We start from the raw sequence: 22,392 nt of genomic DNA, 5'->3' as shown, positions 1-22,392 counted from the left end.
GAACCATTTTCCTGTTTTCTGCCGTTCTGCCGTCTTCCGTTGATTGCGAAAATTGTGTTGCCGTTAGTTATCTATGTACATTAAGTTTACAAGAAATACAACTATTTTAATACTTGCTGGAACTACACTAATCGATTTCGTAATAATCCGTGTGGACCTTTAAATACATGATATATAACTACGTTATAAAAAACAGTAAATATCTTTCATATTTAATATACATCGTAAATATTTTCTATAAACCCTTAAAACCACAAGAAAAAATAAATAATATTTTTTAAATTTATTTTCATGTTATATTTGTATAATGTAATGAAAGGTGAAATTAAAAATGTAAAAGCATGTCAAACCCATTTCACAGCAGAAGTTTTTTAAGAATGGCAAAACTACTTAAAATATTATAAAAACTAGCTAATTTACAGTGCTTTATGTCTAATAATATTAATGCTACATCATTACAGCTGCTGAATAATTTAAACAAAGCAAAAACATCCAAATACGGTAATTCAAGGAAGCTTCCACGGAAATACTACCCGGACATAAAAACGGTACTAAAATGTAAAGAAAAGCTGGATGGTAGTAACATTAAAACGTTTTATTTCTTTACCTTGATTGAAGTAATGAAATGAACATTGTATTTTTTGTACAATTAATCTTACAGATTAAAAAATCTTCAAAGATATAACAAGACTATGTACCTGTAACAATATAAGAAGATGTACGACACAATTTACTAGAATGTATTAATATTCTCTCAATATTAATATTGCGACAACTTACACCCTTAAGAAGCTTCAAAATAGGAAAACTCTTGTTCTCCACCCAAAAGGCAACTTGCACACATGCATTATACCAATACTTGAAGAAAAATTAAAAATAAATAAGAATCAAACTAAACAAATCTATTTTTAGCTGTGAACGTTATTCGTGTTATAAAAATTAAAACATTAATTTTCTGAAACAATATTTTCCCGATATTTACCATAGTTCAGTGATACAAAAATCCTATTTCCTTTACAATTCTCCCATCATAAAAAACTAACTTAAACAGAATTTGTATTATCTAAGATGGGGTTGCAGGATTGTGCTCAATATAATATACTTTCCACCACAGCACGAAATATTGAAGTTCATTTCATGAAAAGGGATTAGCAGTCTTAACGCAATTTTCTGATAATTTAAAGCTTAATTGCCTAAGTTGCCATAATCTGCTTTCACTTTTTTGCTTCTAAAGTAATGAGTAAGATGAGGCTCCAGTAACCTGAGAGGATTAATGGCGACTTAAGTGGATTGTAAAACGTCGACTGAGACATAACGTGCTAAATACAGCTAATCTGTTTTATATTATGTATTCCCTTGTTTGAAATACACGATAGTCAAATATGAACTTTGATGAAATATAGATTTAAGAATAATAAAGTTTTTTTAACTTAAGAGCTACAAATGATGATTTTATTAGATAATCTAGCCTGATATTAAACATAAAAAAACACCTCGAAGGTTTTATTTTCTGTGATTAAAACAGAAAAATACCTTGTATAAAACTGTGGACTTGTGTAAAAATATTCAATCCTAGAGAGTTTGAATCGTAGTTTAAAGCGCGGCACTAGTACATTTTGGAAATGAGGTTAAATATTGATATTTCAGATTGCCTACTAAGTAGGGTGGAGATAACATCACCACAGACAAGTCCACTTGTTTATCACTAACCTGTCTACTTTTTGAATTTTCGGGTTCCTACTAAGAAGGTTTAGCTAACCTTTCCAAAAACTAGTCCATTTGTTGATATTTTAGGATACCTACTAAAAAGGGTAGAAATATCATCACCACTGACTTGCTCACTGGTTGGTATTCCAGGTTGCCTACTATAAAGGGTTGAACTATCAGCTCCACTAACTTATCCACTGATTACAAATTCCTCCGCCTCTCTGGACGTTTGCCAAGTGGCTGTTTTCCAATGTCGACTGACGACGGTGGCTGTTTTATTCACAGGAACGGTGACAGAGAGTCGCTGTCGTTAGGAGGTCTGACATTGCTCCTGACACACTCCATTACCTCGCCCCTTTGTAATGGTTGCTTCATTTAAATGTGACGCAAAAATTGACCCAGATCCGCGAACTTTTAAATTAATGGTTACAACTTTATAGATCTATTGTACATGTTGAGGTATAGAAGGGTAACTGTGTCAATGGTTGCGGTTTGGATATTGTATATTACACGTTGAACAAGACCATACCTTATACTGTAACTTTACTTATTTATCATCGAATATTGAATATATCTAAAGCAATTCAGAACCTATTTTAACGTACGTAAATTTATTGAACATAAGCCTGACTAAATATGGCCAGTTTTGTTAAGCCTCAACTCAATATAGTACTTAATAAATGTTTATATTCATTAAAACCTAGAAATTGACGCTGTAATATGCAGAATTTAGTAACTATTGTCAATACCAGGTATCTAATACCACAAAATTACTTAATGACAGTAAAATAGATAAGGAAATAATGAATAATCATACGAAAATGACAAGAAGTCGTCAAAAAAGTCTCAAAAAAGAACATAACATATGAAATAAATTTTAATTCAAACTAAAGGATATGATATGATCCCATGTTGTATTATTTATTAAAGTCACGAAAAGTTCCAGATATTCTAAGAATATTCCAGACTGACTTTTAAAAATGAAGCACGTTCAACAAATTTGCGTCTAGTTAATATTCCACGTCATCTTTGAAAAGTGAAGATTAAATCGGGTAAGAATATTTACCAGTCTTCAACCAAACATACGTAATTAAAAGTGTATGTACTCATAAGGTTTTAGGTGAGTGGGTACAAGTAACTTAATGTTTAAATGGCATTATTTGTGTCGGTGATGACAGGCAGTAGATTGGTTTGCTGCAAAGTAAGAGGACTAATGTATTCCAAGATTGGCATTGACTCAATTAAGAAACATTTAAAATGCTTAACATACACAAATGATGTGATAGACTTGAGATTTTTGAAGTGTGTTGCCTAAGGTAAGTTGTGACATAACTATCGTCTAGGGCCAATTACATGTTAAGATGTTAAGTATAGACAGCGTGTTAGCTAGATTTAATTTATATCCGAGTGCATTCAAAAAGTATTGTTTTCTAACAACAATAAATTTAAACACCCTGTATTTTAGAAAATTATAAATGATGGAAAACTTAGATTTCATGACCTAGTATTATACGAATATGCGAACGAGAACTTCTGTATGCTTACCCCAAATGTTTGAGAATATGAAAATATTTCCTTTATTTTAGAATAGTTTTATATGAATTCTATAAAACATATATAGGATATCTTTTCAAATAACTTCAGAATGGCTGAATAACAATTATTATAATTAATTATGAAAAAGATACATTCTCTGGCTGGATGATGCTGAAATCAACATTCATTAGGCTATTGCAGATAGCTGTGGTATAATTAAAAATTAAGATTTTAAAACGGAGAGTTTCAATATGCTGTGGTTCAAATTCTCAGTTGAAGAGAATTAAGAAATCATTAGGTTAACAGAGAGGGCAATAATTGTTGTTCTGGCGTCTACAGCTACTTTCAATGCAACAAAAAGAGTCATTAGGCAAATTCTAATCCTCTTACAAGTTTTCTGCAAGGTGGATTTTTGAACGGATTGTTTGCCTTGAGAAGAGTTTCGGTCTACAAATGGAAACATTCTCAGTAACTGTGACAGATTTAAACTCATAACCTTTGACTTATGCATCCAATAACATTATAAAACGCATTCATCCCAGCTGGTGAGTACAGGCAAGCTTTGTTTGTGAGCGAAGAGAATATTTATGATGTTTGTATGCCTTACTTATAGAACAGAAGTTTTAAATTTAGAACAATTTGAGAACATCCTTGGCAATCTGAAACAATGGTTTTGTGGGAAATATGGGTAAATTGAATACGTCTTCAGTGAATAATGTATATTGCTGCTTTAAAGTTAATTGTGTTATTTTAACTGTAGATGATTGAGAATTATTGCGCTACAGAGTTCTACTAGATTATTATGTTGAATATATTTAACAACAAATAGAAATTATAAATACTGTTATTTAATACTAGTTTGTTTTTGTGAATGATCTTAAAAGTATAATTATATGTAGTACTGTGCAAGATCGCTATTTTGGTAGAGTTAAGATTGGTTAAGATAAGTTGGTAGGTAAAATTAAGATTCAGCTACATTTTACCAGGGTTGAACTTTTTAGTGAATTTTGGTGAACACGATCTATTGACCGCTTGACATGAATTCTTTATGTTTCGTAACACAGAGTGGTTTGTGTTCTCGTTCATAATAATTATTAATTCTTATTATTGAGGAGATGCCACTGTGTTTTATAAGAAGATTGTTAGTTCCAATAGTGTTGTAATTAGTGTAATGCCAACTAGTGTAATTGTTTAAAACATTAGTCAAGTACTTCATTATTGAGACAGCAGTTTGATCAACATTTTAACTTATATCCTAGTGTGTTCAAGATGTATTGTTTCCTAATAATGACTAATAATAATGTAACTGCTTTTAATAACCTCTTAGTAACCATGTTTCACCTAATCTCGGCGTTTCTGATTTGCTTGACTGCTCGACGTCACGTGACCGCTGCTAAGGCCGCCTCACACCGAACGTACAACCTTCACTGGACGGACTTTGTACTTCACACAACATCGTACATCGAGCGGATGTTGTCAGAAGTGTACCGTGGAGTGCTGCTGACAGTTCCAGTAGTGATGACGAGAATACAGTCCTGCTGTACTCAGTTCATGTTACATGAATCTCACCATATGATGGCTGATTTAGTGGAGGACGAAGAGTTATTCATACGTTATTTTAGACTAAGGAAAGAAGAATTTGAACAGTTTTTGGCACATATAGAGAATGATATAAAGAGGGAAGACACGAATTACATGAAATCAATCACAAGCAGAGAATGGCTAGATGTGTGCTTGAGGTAGGCTTTTATAACTATTAAGATGCAGAAAAATCTATTAGTTATTTACTAGTTAATAGCTACAAAATAGTGGTAGACATTGTTAAGAGCTCAAAATGTATATTTTGTTTCCTATGATAAAATGTAACATATGTACGTTAATGTCAGGGTGTCCAGTAGCTCTCTGGACAAAGGTATAACACGTTATTGCTCACGGCAACACAAACTTATTTCACCTCATCAACACGGGTCTCCGATACATAGTTTCTCGTCTGTCTGCCTGTGTGTGTTTTCTTATAAAACAAATTAGTATCGTAAAACTATTATATTAAATTATTCGTTGAAGACCTTAAGTGGACCATTTCTTCTCACTGTAAATTTGCTCTTAATCACTTATTTATTGCTCGATTTAAATAATTGGTGTTATTAGATTTATGATAAAGTTCTCTAAAACTATTATTTTCGTAATTATTGAGAAAAATTGCTGGTATTTAAGTTATTTATAGTTTAAAAGTTTGAATGGCTGCCATTTTGAAAGTTTTTATAATAATTTAATGATATTGTTCACTAACTGGACGTGGTATCATGAATATTTTGAGTCAAATTTGGTATAATTTAATTTATTAGTTTTTAGCATATTATTTTTTTATAAAAATAAACACATATAGACAGACATATATGAACCAAATTCGTTATTATTTAATTTATTTGTTTTGAAGATATTAATTTTTTTATAAAAACACATACAGACAGACAGATGGGAAACGAAGCATCGGAGACCCATGTTCATTAGGTGAAATATGCTTGTATTGACCTGAGAAATAATGTATTATACCTTTGTCCAGAGATTTACGGGATATCCTTTACATTTTCGTATTATATATTAAATATCTTTTACTTGTACTAAAAAACTAAACACGTTTCAAAACATTTTTACCAATAGCAAAAAAAATCTTGGTGTCTGTATAATGTTGAGATAAATGTACACTAACAGAAATTCTATAACCAGAGACTTGATAATATAAATTATAGTCGAAAGAAACGTACATTTCATGTGTATTTGTTATATTGACATAAAGAATAGCACTATTACTTTACCTGTTAATAACAACAACGGTAATGGCTAGTTCGTTAGTAGGCTATTTAATTAAAAATAAATTTGTACTCCTCCATGATAAACACTAACTATTTAATAACTTGTAATAATACAAGATCGTTTTGAAACTTAAGGATATCTCAAATACTGTTGCTCAGTGAGGCCATAGTCTAGACTTCTCTAACTCAATCTCCCACTCCCCCAAGACATTACCGATTCTTTTACTGGGCGATGACACTTCACTCAGGGAGCCACGAAGTCTGAACGTGGACTACAACATTAGAACGAGAGTATGTCACATGGTCACAGTCACTTGTCATACGTCATATACGTGTTCAGTAATACCCAGCATTACTACAACACGGGTACAGTGGCACATGGTCACAGTCACTTGTCATACGTCATATACGTGTTCAGCAATACCGAGCATTACTACAAACACGGGTACAGTGGCACATAGACACAGTCACTTGTCATACGTCATATACGTGTTCAGCAATACCGAGCATTACTACAACACGAGTACAGTGGCACATGGTCACAGTCACTTGTCATACGTCATATACGTGTTCAGCAATACCGAGCATTACTACAACACGAGTACAGTGGCACATGGTCACAGTCACTTGTCATACGTCATATACGTGTTCAGCAATACCGAGCATTACTACAACACGAGTACAGTGGCACATAGACACAGTCACTTGTCATACGTCATATACGTGTTCAGCAATACCGAGCATTACTACAACACGGGTACAGTGGCACATGGTCACAGTCACTTGTCATACGTCATATACGTGTTCAGCAATACCGAGCATTACTACAACACGGGTACAGTGGCACATAGACACAGTCACTTGTCATACGTCATATACGTGTTCAGCAATACCGAGCATTACTACAACACGGGTACAGTGGCACATGGTCACAGTCACTTGTCATACGTCATATACGTGTTCAGCAATACCGAGCATTACTACAACACGAGTACAGTGGCACATGGTCACAGTCACTTGTCATACGTCATATACGTGTTCAGCAATACCGAGCATTACTACAACACGGGTACAGTGGCACATGGTCACAGTCACTTGTCATACGTCATATACGTGTTCAGCAATACCGAGCATTACTACAACACGAGTACAGTGGCACATGGTCACAGTCACTTGTCATACGTCATATACGTGTTCAGCAATACCGAGCATTACTACAACACGAGTACAGTGGCACATGGTCACAGTCACTTGTCATACGTCATATACGTGTTCAGCAATACCGAGCATTACTACAACACGGGTACAGTGGCACATGGTCACAGTCACTTGTCATACGTCATATACGTGTTCAGCAATACCGAGCATTACTACAACACGAGTACAGTGGCACATGGTCACAGTCACTTGTCATACGTCATATACGTGTTCAGCAATACCGAGCATTACTACAACACGAGTACAGTGGCACATGGTCACAGTCACTTGTCATACGTCATATACGTGTTCAGCAATACCGAGCATTACTACAACACGAGTACAGTGGCACATGGTCACAGTCACTTGTCATACGTCATATACGTGTTCAGCAATACCGAGCATTACTACAACACGAGTACAGTGGCACATGGTCACAGTCACTTGTCATACGTCATATACGTGTTCAGTAATACCGAGCATTACTACAACACGGGTACAGTGGCACATGGTCACAGTCACTTGTCATACGTCATATACGTGTTCAGTAATACCGAGCATTACTACAACACGAGTACAGTGGCACATGGTCACAGTCACTTGTCATACGTCATATACGTATAAGTATACCGACTACTACAAGAGAGACGAGTACAGTGGCACATGGTCACTTGTCAGTCATATACGTGTTCAGTCAGCATTACTACAACACGTACAGTCACATGGTCACAGTCACTTGTCATACGTCATATACGTGTTCAGTAATACCGAGCATTACTACAACACGAGTACAGTGGCACATGGTCACAGTCACTTGTCATACGTCATATACGTGTTCAGTAATACCGAGCATTACTACAACACGGGTACAGTGGCACATGGTCACAGTCACTTGTCATACGTCATATACGTGTTCAGTAATACCGAGCATTACTACAACACGGGTACAGTGGCACATGGTCACAGTCACTTGTCATACGTCATATACGTGTTCAGTAATACCGAGCATTACTACAACACGAGTACAGTGGCACATGGTCACAGTCACTTGTCATACGTCATATACGTGTTCAGTAATACCGAGCATTACTACAACACGGGTACAGTGGCACATGGTCACAGTCACTTGTCATACGTCATATACGTGTTCAGTAATACCGAGCATTACTACAACACGAGTACAGTGGCACATAGTCACAGTCACTTGACATACAGTACGTCATACTCACTTGGACAAGACGCACATGGAGTATGATGTGTATACGAGAGTACGTCTTAGATACACCTTAAAACTTTTTCGGTAAATGAATAATATAAAAACACAATTGTTATAAAGTATCCTTAGTTCTTGAGACACCTCTGTCATGTTGTATTAAGTGATATGCACAACGTAACACATTTACCGTATATTTACAAAGTATTGTAATTCCGGCTTCAAATTCATTACTTGTTCCCGTATTCATATGCAGTAGATTCATACTGAAAAGTGTTTAAATACTTGTTGGAAGTATTTAATAATATTTGCAAACTAGAACCAAAATTACTAATCAGTAAATATATATATTAAAAGACTAATTTAATCTGATTATTAATAATGTTAAAAATAACTTTGTACTAATATTTTTAATTAAAAATTATATTATCAACATTTGCCTTACCGTATGTCATTGTACAAATACTATGCAAATTTAAAAGATTTAATTACAAGTTGTATTACTGTATTCCAACTGTCCAGCTCCAGTAGTTTTAAAATTTAGGTTAACATGTATTTTAATCAAGAATATTAAGGTTTTCACGACATCAAACAAATAAAACACATTCATTAGAGTTGTGTTTGTATCTTGTATAAATGTGCACGCTGCTGGAAATCCTTTATTTGAAGTTACAAAGGAATCTCATTGTACAATAAAACCTTTGAAACTGCCAAACAACAGACTCTTTTAGTAAAACTTTCAGCCATCATATTACAATTGGGGGACTTGAAGTTTAAATTAAACATTTCTACGATAAGATTTCTTTATTCATGTTATAAATGTCGGTATTCATGACGTTAATAACTCAACACATAATAACATCAATTAAAGCTACTAGTAACACATCAATAATAAATAATAAAAATCTTAAACAATAACAATAACATATTAGCAATAACAATAACATTTTAACAATAACCGTACCAAAACAACAATATAGATCACTCAACACATGTAACAAATAAATAATGAAATAACAAAATATACACAACTTTTTTTCCTCCTTCCTTCTTGTTACTGAGTGCACTAACTCATCTTACTGTAGATCATATACAATATATACATATATATATACACACATGCCATATATATATATATATATATATACAGGGTGATTCATGAAAAGTTCTCTCCCCCACTTCTACAGCACATTGTACTAGTAAAAATAATGAAAAAAATGTTATATAAAACATAGGTCCGAAAACGCTTCGTTAGCGAGTTACAAGCTAGCGAAAGATTTCGCCTAATTCCTTCCTGGGTAAAGAGTAAAATAAAGCCATACCTGAACTTTTGGAAAGGTTTAATTAACTAAGAAATATCGTGGATTCTTATGTATTTTTTACCTGATAAAGCGTAATAAAATAGGTTTCAATCAGAACGGTACCTGTAGTAGTTTTTGAGGGACTTCAGGGTTAAATATGCAAAAAATTGGGGCACGAAACAATGTTTTTTTAAGTTTGATGTACAATAACTTTGTTAAAATTGGTGATAAATACATAAAATCAACAAACATCAAGTGTAAGAATTAATTCTGAGAAAATTTAGGTATAATCAAAGTCTAAAATAAAACAGAAATAAACTACTAAAAAATCGATTTTATTCAGTATAATACATAACTAGCTGTAAAGAAATACCGTACGGTATTTAGTTAAAATAAAAACAAAAACAAAATGTTTGTTCCTTAATGATGAGATAAATTGAGAAAACAAGATTAACTGTTAAAATAAATTTTTTTGTAAATAAAAATATCATGTTTTATTACGTTGTATTTTTTTTTTAATTTACATAAAATGTTCGAAAATAACATGAGAAGCAAAACATTTTCCCATTATTGTTTACTAATCATCGAAATGATGCAGTTTTTTGTTTTATTAATTTCTAAGTTGGTAACCGCACGAATAACAGCTGATCAAACCAATGGTATTCTGTACTGTTACGTTAGAAACTGTGTATTAGTGGTGTTTTGTCAAGCTACAGCAGGAGATCGGGTTTTTCTGTGAGTCGTGTTATTAAATGCAATTTTTTCTGTGAGTTATATTTCGATTGTTTATTCAGCGAAAAAATGCCCTTACTTATTTACATCAGAGGAAATACGCTGATATGGTTTTTTATTTTGGGTTCACTGTAATGGTAATGCTAGAGCTGCTGTAGAAGAATATGAACTACGTTACTCCTAATAGGAGATTTCAGATACCAAAACAATTTCAGGAACTTTTCGTACTCCTTCGGGAAACAGGATCACTACCAAGTACTAAACCAATTATGAACGAGCTATCCAACTTGATGACGATATTGTTATTAAAATGCTTGTTCAATCGCCGCAGTTCCCCGGTGTAAGTACCCTAACTATGTCGTAATTTCTAGCGGATAGGGAGTATTTCGGCAGTAAACGGTGTGGAGGTCACTTAATCGAAACAAAATTTATCCGTTTCATAAACAAAAGGTTCAACAACATCTACAGCTAGGGGATGGTCCGCTTCGCTTGGAGTTTTGCAACTTTTTGAATATTAATAATCAACTCTACAAGCGTATTTTGTTTTTACGGGATGAGGCCACAATTCACTCGGGATGGTGTCAATAACCTGCACACATATGAACAATCAATGGGCAGGAAGAAAATCCCACATTGAGTGAGATTGAGTGGAACAGAACTTTCAACACCGATTTAGCGTCAATGTCTGGTGGTGGCCTAATGCACAATCGGCTGATTGGACCTTTCCATATTACCTGGACGCATCCTAAATGCCTTGAGTTATATTTGAAATTTCCTTCAAGAAGAGTTGCCGCAGCTGTTAGAGAATGTTCTCTTTACAATCTCAACAAAATTTGTACTTCCAGCCCCCATGACGGGAGCACCCTCCCCACTTTTAACGTGCCGTTTCTGCTTACTTAAATCATCAATTTCCTGACAACAGGATATGGTCGTGGAGGGCCTCACCCTTGGCCACCAAGATCACCAGATCTATCTCCATTGGATTATTGCCATCTGGGATGGATGAAAACATTGTATACAAGACAAAAGTGAATTCTCGTGACGAATTAATTGCCCGTATTATGGATTCGGCTGTGCCAGATACAGGGAAGGGTCCTGAAAAATTAAGAAACGCAACAAAAGCAATACACAAATGTGCTGCAAAATGTATTGATAATGATGGCCTCATTTTCGAACATCTATTATAAAAAGGTGCGTACGCTTGGCCCAACCTGATTAATTTTGCTTAAAAAATGAGTAATGTATATACTGAATAAAAATCGATTTTTTAGTACTTGTTTCTTGTTTTATTTTAAACTTATGATTATATCAATTTTCTCAGAATTAAATTCTCTACAATTAATGTTTGTTGATTTTATGTATTATTACCAATTTCAACAAAGTTATTGTACATCAAACTTAAAAAAACATTGTTTCGTGCCCCAATTTTTTTGCATTTAACCTGACTCCCTCAAAAAAACTACAGGTACAGTTCTGAAACCTATTTTATTAGCTTTTATCAGGTTAAAAATACATAAGAATCCCACGATATATTCTAGTTAATTAACCTTTCCAAAAGTTCAGTATGGCTTTTATTTTTACTCTTTTACCCAGGAATTCAGGCGAAATCTTTCGCTAGCTGTAACTCGCTAACGAAGCGTTTTTCGGACCTATGTTTATATAACATTTTTTCATTATTTTTACTAGTACAATGTGCTGTAGCGGAATTGGGGGGAGAACTTCATGAATCACCCTTGTATATATATATATATATATATATATACACATATACATGTCGGTATTCATTATATCAATAACTCAACACAGAATAACAACAATTAAACTAATAATGACACATCAATAACAGTAATAAAATCTTAACAATAACAATTACATTTTAACAATAACCGTACCAAATCAACAATATATCATTTAACACATGTAACAATAAATAATTAAATAAGAAATATATAAATATAATAATATGTTAATATACAAATTCAATTTCATGCTAAAGTAACTGAACTACATTCTATCTGAGGACATAATTTAAAAAATTAACATCTTCCTGCAATAAAAGCCAGTATATACTTCCTGTACGCAGATATTATTGGGATACTGGCTGAAGGTCAGATGGAGATTTATATTTTATTGTATTTCAGAGAGAATCTATTTATACATACTTAGTAAAGATTACATCAAGTCTGAAAAGAGAAAGTACAAATATTTTAAGAAAGTCTATAATAATTGGCTATAAAATCAAGAAACCAAGATATTATGTGCACAAAACACTTGCATATAAATAATTCCATTAAATTTATATAAATACAACTTACCAATGAAAAACAAAATTACTATAATTATAGAAAATCTAATAAAATAACAAAATCTACAAAAATACGTGTCGATATTATCACTAGTGAAACAGTTTAACAGAAACTAAGCAAATCTGAGACATTACAACTAGTTAACAATGTGATAAGTAAGCAACAAGATGCAGAATTAACAATATATCAAGATAATAAACAAAATTTATAACAATAACAAATAACAAGACAACAGTTATGAAAATAAACAACAAATACACTGTAGTAAACAACTGCAGGTGTAAAAATCATGCAGGAAGTAGTTACTATTTAGGTTTTAACAGAACAAAGTTATAAACAGACTGCTATTTGGACTAATGTAACTATTAGTAAATAAATTGTAATAAATAGAATTGCCTTTTTTCCAGGATCCTCAGGTAAAGATTGCATGCTTCTGTGTTTTTTTTTATTAAGTTAAAGAACTTCACATTTCTGCGGATTGTCAGTTCGGAGTTAGAGAAGAAGGCCTCATTGTCCAATTTATAAAGCCTAGGCTTGGGGGAATGATACATGTAGAATGCAGAGCAATGACACCTCTTGAAGTGTTACTGCCTACAGGTGCGAGAGGAGCATGTAATATGTACCGAGGCAAATAGATCCTTACAATCAATCTTGGAGATGAGCGGCTTGTACAGAAAGAGGATAGCATGCATATTACGCCGGTCAGCCAGGGGGGGGGGCAGATTAAACCGCACCTCCAGCTGCTCAAGTCGGCCCTCCGAATATCAGTATCCAAGCTTGGTGCCATAATCAATATCTGATTGACAAGAGAAGTATATAATAATCGAAGACAATCGGGACCGAAGCAGTCTCTATATGATCTTGTAATGTGTTTAAACATTCTGTTAGCACGATTGCAGATTGCATCAGTACGGCTTTCACGCTATAGCATGGAATTCATTACGAAACCACGATCTTTCATATCAAAATCCCTTATAATTGAGATGTCCATTAAGGAGTATTGAAAGTGTTCAGGAGAACCTCAACTGAAAAACACTTAGCCACATTCAGATCCGTATAATTGTTTGAACACCAATTCATAACAGTACGATAATCGACTTGCGGGTTATTGAAGTCGTTGATGTTAGACGCATTGGAACAACTTTTACATTGTCAGCAAAGAGCAAAACATTGGCATTAAGACCTTGGAGGCATATCGTTTATGAAAACATTAAACATGAATGGTCTCAAACTTGAGCCCTGCGGGACATTAGAGGAAGCAAGTACGGGGGCAGGCGTTGTTCCAGCGAAGTCAACTATCAGTCTCCGATTAGGCAAATAGCTCCTGAGCCATCCAAGTAGGGGTTCTCGAAGTCCATAAGCATTCAGTTTGGCAACAAGATCAAAATGGTTTACTCTATCAAAGGCCTTAGATAAATATACGTAAAGGAAGTCTACCTGCCTCCTTTATTCTAACGCTGACAAAACTAAGTTATGAAACAATAGCAGGTTGGTGGCAGTCGAACACCAAGATTGGAATACTTTTTGCTCCTTTGTAACAATATTTTCTAAACAGAGGGGACGTTTAATCCAGTACAAGGCTTTCAAAGACTTGAGTGTATAAAAATCGGTATATAATTTGTTATATCAGATAGATCCCTATTCTTTTAGATAGGTGTTACCCAGCCAAAGTTCAGACACCCAGGAAAGCTTCTCGGGGATATAAAGGCGTTTAAAGGATGGGCTAGTATCCTGGATAGTTCAAGGTGACTTCTTCCTTTAAATGGGCCCAAAACTCCAAGTTTCTCAGAGACCTCCTCTATTTTAAACTAACACGAGGATATTACATTCTAGTCGTCAAAGGAATAGTCAGGAGCATTAGTTGAGCCTGGAGAATATACTGAAGCAAATAAGAAACAAACATTTCACAAGTTGTTTCTGGATCATCTGTGCGTATCTTCTCATACTGCATAGTTCTAGGATAGATAGAGGAGTTTTTGAATGAAGAATTAGACAGAGTTCTCTGGATTGTACAGGCGATGTAAGCTCAAAGAACTTTTTTAACTTGGAATGTGCAATTTTCTTCTCGATGACGAGGAACTATCTCAGGCGTAAATCACATTGACAATCTGGCAGTGCCTATTTTTTCAAGTGGAGTGCTACTATGAACCAGACTAGCTAGTGAAGGGCAAAGGTTGTTAAAATGCTCATCAGGGTTATCAATTCTTGTTATATAACTGATGACACACTAAACCAGCTTCAAAAGTAACTCCTTATTTTTTTCTTCTTTATCTTCCTCAGGTGTCAAAGACACTAATACATAATGTTACACATGCACAATGATGGCAAATGTCCTATTATCCTTTTACGTCATCTACCATCAATAGTCAATTTCAAAATTACAAAATATTTACCAGTCTGAATACATAAATAAAGGTGTAACTAGAAAAACAGTTCATATGTGACATGATAGCTAGTCAGTAATTTCACTGATATATCTGACATATGCAAATACCCAGAGCTACGTACCGCACCATCAGAGGTGTCTTTGACACTTGAGGAAGAAGGTAGATGAATCCGTGAAACGTTGTGTTCTGTTTTGGAACATATTAATATTGCAGATTATCCTATCATCCTTTTAGTCGAGTTTATCTGCAGATGACAAGGAACAATAGAACTTAACTTTGATTACGCAGTGTAAATTGAAACATGTTATTACTTACTTCTCTACTCTTGTTCCTTTATTGCACGGATTTTAACTGCACGCAGATTTTATGTTAAATATTTTATTGAAACTCTAATACATTATTCTACCACTAATGTAGGTTTCATGTATTTTTCAAACAATGTTGGTGTTTAAAACGGTAAGCTGCAAATAGCATCTATTTAAAATACTCATCTCTTAATGAGTATCAAAAATGTGTTTTTATTATAATACAAACTTATATTAAATACAGAAATGTTATTGTGCACCACACCATTCTAATGTTAACTGAGAAATACTGTAAAAATATAATTTATCTTTTATATTGCTAAACGATATTTTTGTTTTCTGAGTAAATAAAGGTGTTATTATTGTTTTATTAGTTTAGTACTCAATATATTGTCACACATAAGGTACACTGAATTGGAATTTGAAGAACAAGCAAATTTTAAATAACTGGACAAAGAGCAATTTTTTATAGAGGTGATCTTGACTTCATTGAAAAAAAACAAGGATATCTGACAGATCTATAAAATTAAATAAAAAAACGGTACATTATCATTATACTATCTAAAATTATGCTTACAAAGTAAACCAGTAATAGATCAAGCAATTAAAAAATATAAAACGGTAGGCTAACGCTCTGACAAAGTGATCTTGCTGCAGACGTCATCACCTCTCTCGCTGACTCCCCCCACAAAAATGTACCACAGCTGGTCTAGAGTGTAAGGGGGAGGGGATAAGTTGATAGCGTTGACTTTATGTCCTTGAACCTTTTATATGTAGTAGGAAACATACCAGTTACCCCCTCCCACATTTCCATATCAGCTGATTCTCAATAACAGGCGACTCGACGATGTAGCACTTCGTGCCGGTTGTGTGAACGGATGTAAATACGTTTTTATCGGCTTTATAGTACATTCTGCACGTTTTTTTTATTTTATTAAAATTTTTTCCGACATTTTGTGTGAACAAGTATTAATTAAAGACGATGAAGGTAAATGATTCAGTAAGATAGATGAGATGTGAAGAGGAGTAGTAACGATCACTCGATGGTTGCAATCAATCGATTACCTAATCACTAGTTATTCTTCCGTTACAGCTGGAACCGTTATGTCCCGTACTAGAGCAATCGTACTGTAGTAGTACTTGCTTTGTATGACTTATCGTGAAAGAGTAAACAAGTGATAAGGTCATACGATGTTTTATTGAGTTATTAATAAATGGTATGTTGGTTGATACGTTCTATATTAACTGATTCCGAAGTCCTATTTATCTGCTAACTCTAAACTTGAGTTTGTGAGTTCAAGGCATTGTAACCAAGATGGTTATTATTTTCAAATAAAATTATTTGTGGGCATTTATCGATCTTCAATGTTACGTACTATTAGGAAAAATCGTTGCGAATAAATTAGCACATATTTATTAAGTAGCCACCACCTTTTAGAATAACGTACGTTAAAGAGTCAGTTCATCCAGATTTTCAGTATATCCTATGTCTTTAATCTGGAGTAACTAAATCATTTAAAATGATACAAAAAATATTAAATATTTACCGACTATACTCTTTCGACGTGATTGACAGCACAAAGAGACGGCTAATCAATTATTGATTGAACACACGATGAAAAACATCAATTAACTTGTGATTCTTATTTTCACACAAAAAATATCCGAAATTGTAAGTAACATTACAAAAATTACTTATTACAGACTTATTACCTCAAATAATAAATATGCTTAAGTATTAATTAGCAGTTGGCAATTCTTTGTAAATGTATCTACAATGGGTATCTGACAAAGAAGAGCTATAAACTTACACATCAGTGGTGAACTGACATTAACCCAGTCTGTGACCGATATTATACGAGGTTGACCTGAGACTTGGAGACAATTATCTACCGCAAACCCTCTCAAGAAGAAACATTAATATTACAGAAGAAGTTGTTCAGAGGCCAACCATGTAATGCATTTTCAACGATGCTATCAGGATCCCATTCTCTGTAATATTTTCCCTGCTCTGAGTTATTGCTCTGCTTTAATTCTTCACTACTCAGATCAGCACAATGTTGCAGGCACATTTATCAGATTCATGATTTTATCTTAACTAGGATCACCGATTGTTCGCTTGTAAATTCACTGCGGATAAAAATTGACAGGAGTATAGGAGGTCTTTCATTCCTTCTTCTTATGATAAATGTGTAGTAGACAGTAGTTTGATACGATAAACTTTAATTTAAGTTCACATTATAAATAAATAGGATTGCTCGATTGTACTATATGCTACACGCGTATGTGAGCACTAGATACCAATATACGTGTTTCCATATTAACAGATGTTCAGTGCCGTATAAATTTTAACTTGAAAACAAAAAAAACTTGTTATAGATAACTGTTATTAAATTTTGACTAAACTTTATGTAATCATGGCTAATTAAGTTACACGATGTCCATATCACTTAAACTAGAGTTCAAATAAGTAGTCTATAAGTTCTAGTTTCGGATATAACTGAAATTTTATACATAACGGCAACCAAAATGTGTTTTTAATGATATTGGTTAGAAAAATGAGTTTGCGGAATGCTGCATTATCGTCAAAAAATGTTTCTTTATCACAAAAGTACATTAAATTGTCTATAATTTGTTACTCGGTAATATTTGAATAACCATATTATTATCTTCATAAACATTTTTTTAATTTCACAGTAATTACAATTTACTACATTTTTTATCAGTTTTTTTTTATTTACGTTTTGTAATTCTAAGGACAAGAATACAGATTAATTTAAAATCTTTTACAATCAATTATATTTATATTGTAAACAATATTTAACTTCCTCTAATGTTTATTTGAGTTGCCTTTTAAAGTTTGAAACTTACATGGAATGCATTAAGTTTTACTGAAAAATAATGAAATAAATAAACAACATAGCATTTACTAAATGACGTTGAATTTAATTTCAATGGAATCAAGACCATACTTTACGCTAATGACTTAAAGATTTACCGGGATGTAAGTTCGGGAGGGGATGGGCGGGCACTATAGGGGGCTATCGATGGACTTCTGTGCTGGTCAGCCTCGAACAATTTGTTTGTAATTACAGATAAATGCTTTGTTACATATTCGAGAAAAAAGTAACTTTATACACAATTATAATTTTGAACAATTGGAACTGACACGCAAAGAAAGCATTGTTGTCTTAGGTGTTAGAATGGATTCTGAATTAAATTATAAAAAAAACATATTTTTGATCTTAGTAACAGAGCTGCCTCTTAGATTGACCATTAAAACTTGTGGAAAAAAACAGAAAGCATAAAACTGTTATATATTTCTCTGGTTAGGTTTAAGCTTGAATTCTAATCGTTCATATGAAATCCTTTCTATGACATATATTCGAATATTATTGAAAATGTCCAAAAAAGATTCTTAAGGTACTTGTTTTACAGGACCTTCTCTTTTAATACTCATTCACTTTCATACTCAGATTTAAAACTAATATTTAATGTTAACGATATAGAAATTAGAAGGCACGTTTTATTTATAATGTATATAAGAAAACTGGTTACTGGTAAGGTTGGTTATTTTCAAACGGTAGAAATAATTTATTTTCATATTCCACAGGAGATCTAATTCAATTTGTATACAACGGAAGTCAATAACTAATTATGCTATGAATTCAACGATAAACGTTAAGATGAGAAACTATAATATTACTCTTTCACTAATGAATATTGATATTTTACTCAATCACATAAGTTTAAAAAGATGTTCAACATTCTCTGTCCAGCCGACAACTTTCTATAGTGTAAATTTTGTAAACAATTAGTGCAACAAGTGAAAAATTGGAAATAAGTGTTATTTTAATCGTCTATAATTGTAAAATGTCTTATTATTGTTTGTTTTTTACTGTTTGTAAATTTGTATCGTAATATAGATTATTTATCTTTATTTTACGCAATTTATTTTTTTTCTTACTTTTATTGTGTACGGATTAAGACTATTTGTTTCAAATAAATATAATAGATAGGGGGAAATTTAGTTTGAGTATTTTGTACTATTTTTTACTTTAGTTGGAAAACATTCTGTTGTGAACAATTAAATTGTAAATAAATAAATTACTCGCCAACTGATATATTCATTCTCTTGAGATGATTTTATTTTCAAAATCCAGCTTTTACGCGCCACCACCACCATTATCCCTATATATTATTTGTATATAAATTATATATGTAAGTTAATGTAATGAAAGTAACTAAAACCTTTTTAAGGTTTTAAGGGGTTTTAGTTACTTTCATTACATTAATATATATATATATATATATATATATATATATATATATATATATAGATAACCCTATAAGTGGAGTTAATAACATAATATATATGTAAGATATCTCATTACAGTTTCAGCAATTTTGAGAAGTAAATATGCACCCGACATAATGTATGTCATTACGCATTTCTGTCTTTCTCTAGTTGTGTTAGGGTGTTTCGTAAACATTATAAACTCAAATGCATTGAAACTCGCCTATACAGTTTTATAACATGGCAAATATTCACAGTATTGCTGTTGCTCTTAATCACAATATGTTTAGTTCTAATGTTGGAGTAAGAAATTGAACACAACCAAATATGCCGTGGACGACCATTGTGTGAACGCCTAAACAATATGAGGTGTAATACTTTGGTTAGTTTTTATTTATGAAATGACTAGAGACCTTAATATGCTATACAATGCTGTTTGTTTGTGCAGAGATAGTTTCCAGCCCTGTCAGTCCCCAGGGTGCTCTGGTCAATAATCGTGTAAGCAAACACTCAACTGCACCGAACGGACGTAACACATGGGGCTGGAGATCTCTGAGGTCCGAGTAATAAATACTCGGTGTTAGAAGTTTACTTATAAGATTAATTATGGAATATAAAAACTAGAAATACCACCTTAGATGTTAAAATAAAATTATGACTTGCCACGTTGCTGCCAATCTAGAGTTATAATGAACTAAAATGATATCTTAGGGGTGGGCTTAGTGATTCCAATACTCTTTAGAATTTTTTATACGAACTTAAAAAAACTGTGAAATGATTTCCCTTCACAATGATGTCGACTCACACACCGCAACGTCAGCATCTTGGCTCGACATTGCAGCTGTAGTCACAAAAACGATGATTAGAAGACTAGAAATCTAGAACATGAATACTGGAGGTACTCGAAGTTGAACAAGAACTTGATCTCGCCTAAAACAAAACCGCAACGGTATTAGCCATTTATCGAGACAACTAGTCTCCTGAGGACACCACCACAACCTAAATCTGTATTAATGTGACAAATAAAACTTCATCGTAGGAAATTTACTTTACTATTTACAAATTTACTTTATATTACATTCAAAATCGATGTCTCGCATGAAAGGGCTAATTTATTTAATACGATGAATGCACATTTTTACCTACGAGCAAGGCGCGGCGCGCAGGTGGTAATCGGTAAGCTGTCGGACGGCTACAAAGTTCCAGAGAGACACATTACTACGCATGCAAATTAAGTTATTGTTCCGCTAAGAATGTAGTCCCAAGAACATCGGAGAAAAATTATATTAACAAGTAACGAGTAATAGGGTTGCTAAATATAAGTAGATATGAATGTGGGGTTTCTAGACCACTTTTGGGACAGACAGTAAATCAATAGAAATTCCTGTTTAAAGGACAATAAACGAATCTGTAAAATCAAACGGTAACTCATGAATTAAAAAAATTACCGAATCTATAGCTGTGTTGCTTCTACTTTCTGAAGCTGTTTTATAAAAACAATCAAGAAATCTAAAATTTTACTGGATTTCTTCTAATATCGTTCTTAATCACGTCATATGATAAAAATTTTCTCAGAGACAACAACAACATAACAAATAGAATTTGCAACAGCAGTTTGAAAATCCATATTGATAATTATATCGTATCTTTGAACTAGAAATATTTGTCAAACTCTTTGTTGTATCAATGACATAAATAGGTCTATTCGCTAAAAATTCTTTAGGATTGTAATACAATTTCCATATTTTTGTAGTAAACTTTCTTAAAAATCTTGATACATCTTGATACATGATTCTGAAAAGACCACCGGAAATGTTTAAATTTTTGTAATTCATCTGGATAATAAGAACCATTCAATTTTACTCTGATATTTTTCACATTCAAACTATCGAACTTTGAAGGATTTTTTTTCTTGATTATTCTGTCTATCTGTTTGAAAACCAACAATAAAGAACTTGGGATTGAAAATATTTCTATAAATATTTGTGATATCGAACGAATAAGTTGTTCCGGAAATACCTTTTTGTTCAATACATTGCCAATCTAGAAAATTAAACATAATGTTTTGACTTTTTGTAATTTCATCAATCAACCTAATTTTACTCGTGGTTTTATAATCAATAATTGGAACTCTAATAAAAAAATCTGTAATTGTTATTTTTCCATCAACAGGCATAACATTTCCATTTGCAGTCTTCAGAATCACATCATCGTCTTCTGCTCTTATAAAACTTAGATAAAATCCTCCTTTATAGATCGGAATAGTAACATTTTCAAAAAAATCCTAATCCAAAATGAGATAAATTTCCAAGCTGCTTCAAAAACACCAAATTTAAAATCTGATTCAAAGCCATTAGAAGTTTGAGAAATAACATCACTTTTTGAATACGAAATAGTTCCTTTAATTGTGCTTAATTGGCCACAGTTTTCGACTTCTTCTATCAATTTATTGTGTTTTCTTACTTCAATCTTAGAAAATAAAAACGGTATAAAATTATCGATTAATCTAACATTATCAGTTCCAAGATATGCTTGACCATCTTGTTTTGTTAAAGTTCCAGAAATATAAAACTGGAAGTTAGACTCGAGCAAAAGTTA

At 32.9% G+C, this 22,392-nt stretch overlaps 2 protein-coding genes across 2 annotated transcripts in view; one reads left to right on the top strand and one right to left on the bottom strand.

The window, feature by feature from the left end:
* Nucleotides 1-22,392, bottom strand: part of LOC124368383 — a 104,556-nt gene that overhangs the window by 25,009 nt on the left and 57,155 nt on the right. The gene's annotated exons all lie outside the window — the stretch shown is intronic.
* LOC124368368 lies at nt 6,435-7,877 on the top strand. The gene has a single exon (XM_046825652.1). The coding sequence runs from the start codon at nt 6,435-6,437 to the stop codon at nt 7,875-7,877; it is 1,443 nt and encodes a 480-aa protein (XP_046681608.1).

The sequence above is a fragment of the Homalodisca vitripennis genome, chromosome 8, assembly GCF_021130785.1.
Source record: "Homalodisca vitripennis isolate AUS2020 chromosome 8, UT_GWSS_2.1, whole genome shotgun sequence".
NCBI lineage: Eukaryota > Metazoa > Arthropoda > Insecta > Hemiptera > Cicadellidae > Homalodisca > Homalodisca vitripennis.
This window is presented reverse-complemented; position numbering and strand designations above follow the sequence as displayed.

Bases quoted from the DNA above. Each gene is read 5' to 3' on its own strand.
- LOC124368368 (XM_046825652.1), top strand. From the start codon at position 6,435: ATGGTCACAGTCACTTGTCATACGTCATATACGTGTTCAGCAATACCG.